Source organism: Crocuta crocuta, unplaced genomic scaffold, assembly GCF_008692635.1.
Source record: "Crocuta crocuta isolate KB4526 unplaced genomic scaffold, BGI_CrCroc_1.0 scaffold69, whole genome shotgun sequence".
Lineage (NCBI taxonomy): Eukaryota > Metazoa > Chordata > Mammalia > Carnivora > Hyaenidae > Crocuta > Crocuta crocuta.
In genome coordinates, this window is record NW_027551576.1 from 2023101 (window position 1) to 2027657 (window position 4557).

At 60.2% G+C, this 4557-nt stretch overlaps 1 protein-coding gene across 2 annotated transcripts in view; it reads left to right on the forward strand.

Annotated features, from left to right (window-relative positions):
- Positions 1 to 4557, forward strand: part of SLC6A11 (solute carrier family 6 member 11) — a 128553-nt gene that overhangs the window by 120096 nt on the left and 3900 nt on the right. For both annotated transcript variants that reach the window (XM_077751504.1, XM_077751505.1), the window contains 3 exons: positions 2656 to 2758; positions 3527 to 3627; positions 4352 to 4522. In XM_077751504.1, coding sequence (XP_077607630.1) covers positions 2656 to 2758; positions 3527 to 3627; positions 4352 to 4522 — 375 coding nt within the window. The remainder of the gene's footprint in view (positions 1 to 2655; positions 2759 to 3526; positions 3628 to 4351; positions 4523 to 4557) is intronic.

The following is a 4557-nucleotide window of genomic DNA, read 5'->3' on the forward strand; positions in this document are numbered from 1 at the left end:
CTCCATGCACCCGTCTCTCCCCTGCCAGGCTCTGAGGTCCTTGAAAACAGGAGCTGGCCTTGCCCTGCTCTGTTCCTGTGGGGTCTCAGAGCTGGTGGGCGCTGGGGCGTGGGGGCTGGTGTTATTAGCACTCCTAGTCATTGTCACATTAATGGGAGTGATAATCAGCCGTGAGCAAATGAATGGTGCGGCCCTTTCCGTTTCCATCTCTCTCCACACGGGAAAGCAGCCCTGCAGTGAGCAGGGCTTCATTAAGTGCTGATTAATTACACAAAGTAGAGCTTTTTGTCCCCTATGTACAAATTGGGGGGTTAACGTGATGTGTTAAAGGGGGCTGACAGGGACCGGGCTACAAGATCAGCCGTTGGCGTGGATGTCACTGGCCCGGAGCAGGCGGGAAGGGGACCCTGCCAGATGGCCGGTGCTGGGTACCCCCAGCCTCACGGAACCCCCGTGCCCACCCTTCAGCAGGAGGGCCTGGGTCTGCCCAGGGTGCCTCCTGGCCCAGCGGGGAGCTAGCGCTGTGCTGACCGTTCATCAGCAGACACACGGGCTTCACGTGCCGACCTCTGCCTCCACGCAGGAAAATCTGCCAGCGAGTGACCAGAGAAGTTCAAATTGCTAAATGGGCCATGTCGGCCCCAGCCTTCACGGTAATTGCCGGCAAGCTCTTCTCCCTTATGTATATGCATTTAAAGCTGGGCTCTGGGGGGGAAATAGGCCACAGATTTCCGCTCTTCCTGTGTGCTGGAGAGCGGAGAGCATCGGCCGGGCTGGTCCTCAGCCCAGGGACTGGCTAGAGCTGGATGACCTGCGGCAGGCCTTCCCACCACCCTGTGCCTTGATTTCCCCCTGAATGTGGAGGACAGCAGTCTGCCTGCCCCATAATCGCACACACCGTAAGGATCAACCAGACTGAGACACGGCAAGCGGTTCGGTCAGAGCCTGGTGCTTGGGGCGCGCTGCCTACGCGTGTGTGGTGTCGGTGGAAGGAGACGCCCCGGAGAGCAATTGGGAGCATGGGCTCCGCTTCTAACTCGGAAAGCCAAGCCCACTGCTAGTCACAGGGGAGCCTCCGGCCGGCTCCTGACTCTCTCGGACCTGAATACCCACCACATCCGGCTCCGGTGGGAGGGCCCAGACCAGATACGGCCCAGAGATCCCCTTTGTTTCACCCCCACTGTGTTTCTAAGAACGTGAAGAGGTTGCCAGCTCTTCAGGAGAGAAACATTGCTCGTGAAAACCTGGATCTCTGGCCTGTTCTAGAGAAGCTGCATATCTGGCCGCACTCACACCGGCCCAAGATTAGCGACTCAACCAGAGTTGTGTGGCCAAATAGCGCCGGCCCCCACCACTTCCTGCCAGCCGGGCCAGCCTCTCTCCCTCGCGTTAGCTGTCCCCGTAGCAGCCACACAGGAGGCTGTCAGGCTTTGTCCTGGCCCCTGACCCCCTGTCCGGGCATTCACTATGCCTCCCCCAACCGGACCCTCATTCCCTTTTCCACCTTCATTTCTCCTGTGGGTCACGCTCCCCGAAGGCCAGTCATGTGCTGTAAAGACTTTCTGTAAGGTTCCCAACCCTTCCCACACCCGCCGCCGGCCTCCCCGCCTCTGCCCACCCCGATGCCCTTCCTCCTTTTTAGGAACCTTCCTGGATCACCTTGGCCGCCGGAGCTGACACCTCCCAGGCCTTTCCCTGAGGTCCATCATGACAGATCCATATGCCACAGAGCTGGCCCACGGTATTCCCACACCCCACAAACACTGCACACCTACTGTGTGCCGAGTCCCTGACCAGAAATGGACACGGCTGTGGACAAAGCGTTCAGAGTCCCTCCGCCGTGAGGCTCTCACTGCACTCAATGCAGCGTGCAACTACTGGAGACCTACTTCGAGCCAGGCCCCGCGCTGGCAGGAGACAAAGAAAGCCGGTGTGGGGGCCTCCCCCGTGGAAGCCCAGAGCTCACAGAGCAGCCGATGAAAAAACTGGTTTAAAAACTGTGAAGCCATACAGTGCACTACAGAGGCCGCCAGGGAGGGCTTCCTAGATGAGGCGACATCTCAGCTGAGCTTTGAAAGAACGTACCGAGTCAAAGGGAACAGCATGTGCAAAAGCACAGGAACAAGACGATGCCTTGGTCTGTCGGCGGGGGCGGGGGGGAAGCGTGCCGAAGTTGGCGGGTAGGAAGGGTGGACGAGGCCGAGGGGGAGGGTGGCTGTGACTGGCAGGCCCCCAGCAGCGAGGGGTAACGCAGGCTGCGGAGCCACGTGGTTGGATTTGCGGGTTGTAAAGGTCCTGGTGAAAGCTGATGTGCCGAAGGGCCTCAGAGAGGGAGGCCGGGGGAGGCTGTTAGAGCCATCAGGGAGGGGGCCAAGGCCCCCCGACCTCCAGCCTCTGGTGGTGCGTGTTGTCTCTGGCATTTGGGGGAACAGACAAGACAAGCCACTGCGGTCTGAGGAAGCCCAGAGGGTGGAATCTTACGGGGTGCCCGGCGCAGAGGGCATACGGCGTGGGGAGGCTGGGGAGAAGCGGTGTGCCTGGCGGCAACGGCTGCTGGCCGGCGGTAGCCACGGCGCAGAGCGGAGGCCCTTCCCAACCCTGCTTTCCCGTGTGTGTGCGTCCCTCTGTCCGTGTGTCTGTCCTCCCGCTCTGCAGGGCGGCATGTACATCTTCCAGCTCTTCGACTCCTACGCCGCCAGCGGGATGTGCCTTCTCTTTGTGGCCATCTTCGAGTGTGTCTGCATCGGCTGGGTGTACGGTGAGTGGAGGCCCAGCAGCCCGCCGCAGGGCCCGGGTCCTCCGTGGCTGCTCTCCCTCCGCGTCCACCTCTTCCTCCTGTCCCTCAGGGGCTCGGCCTCCCATGCTCGTCCAGAGAGTTTCTTGTTCTTACACCTCTGCAGGACAGGGCAGGGTTCCAGACTCAGGTACTGTGACCTTGGGCCTGTGCCTCTCTGCGCCTGAGCCTCAATTTTCCCATCTGTAAAATGGAGCAGTCCTCACCCGGCACGGTGCCTGGCTCTCCATCAGCAGCAGCCTTGTGGTCCTCTTGTTTCCTCCTGTACCGAATGAATCAATGAGGATCAGGACTCAGTGGCGGTGGACACCCCCACTGTGAGCACAGCTTGGGAACGGGGCCCCCTGTGGGCTGCCTCGCTCATTAACAGTCCAGCCAAGGAGGCGCCTTCAGAGCCCTGACCCTGCCCCCATGCATGTGGGCCAGACCCTGGGTCTGCCCTTCAAAGGGACCACATTTCTCTCAAAGAGGAATGTTTCCTCCTCAGTGTCTCCTGGGCCTCACTGACCAAGGTCAGTAAGTGTCTTCCCCTTATGGGACCAGAATTCCTCCTACTGCGGTAAATTCGGAAACCTCTTGTACGTAGCATCTTGGTGGCTGCAGCATGGTAAATAAGGTCCCTGCCATCGTTTGTCTGTCTCGGGCTGGGGAAAGCAGACCCTTCCAGCCTCCTCTCTGAGTCTTGTACAGAAATTCTCTGGGGTGTGTGGCTGTCTGTTTTATTCTGTGCAGGAAGCAATCGCTTCTACGATAACATCGAAGACATGATTGGCTACCGGCCACTGTCGCTCATTAAATGGTGCTGGAAGGTTGTGACCCCCGGGATCTGTGCGGTAAGGGACCCGCCAGCAGCTGCCTCCAGCCACCCACCCGCCTCTCCCTCTAGCACCGCAAGGCTGGCCGGGCCTGAAACCGAGGAGGTGATGGCCCCCTGGGTGACCCTCTGTGGATGCAGAGTCCAAGGCACCCGACGGCTTTCTAAGTTGGAACCATGGGGACAGTTTGTGGGCTCGGCCGGGGAGGGGCCTCACTGGGACCCCAGGTCTGCCACCAGCTTGCTGTGGGGCCATGAGCACATCCCCTCCCTTCTCGAAGCCTTAGATTCCATACCCGCAAGCTGAGCGTCCGGGGCCTGTCTCCAGGGGGGCCAAGGGTCATACCAAGGACGGTGTCTGGCTTTGCTGTTAACTGAGGGTAAAGCTGTGAGGGGACTCTGTGAATACGGATGTTTAATAACAAATGCAGCCCCACCGCGCTTCACCTGGTTCTTGGCATGTAAAGCATCTTCACACACCATCATGGTTTTGAAAGGCAACTGTGAAAGCAAGGCCTAAGAGGTAGCTAGGGAACAATGAAAATTCCTGACCCGGCAGAGCCCACCCAGGACGAGGCTCCTGGGGTGGGAAGGAGCTCACAGCCCGGGGAGGTGCTGGGCTCTGTGGGAGTCCCCTCCCTGTGCGCATGGTGACGGTGACCCGGGGTGGGGCCCCACCTGCCCGAGGCTGTCACACGGGCCGGAAGGCCGGCCCCCAGGGACCTCTCCCCGTCTCTCCTCAGGGCATCTTCATCTTCTTCCTGGTCAAGTACAAGCCTCTCAAGTACAACAACATCTATACCTACCCCACCTGGGGCTACGGAATCGGCTGGCTCATGGCCCTCTCCTCCATGCTCTGCATCCCGCTCTGGGTCTTCATCAAGGTGTGGGAGACAGAGGGGACACTGCCCGAGGTGAGAGGGCCCCGGGGTGGCTCTGAGGGGTGCTG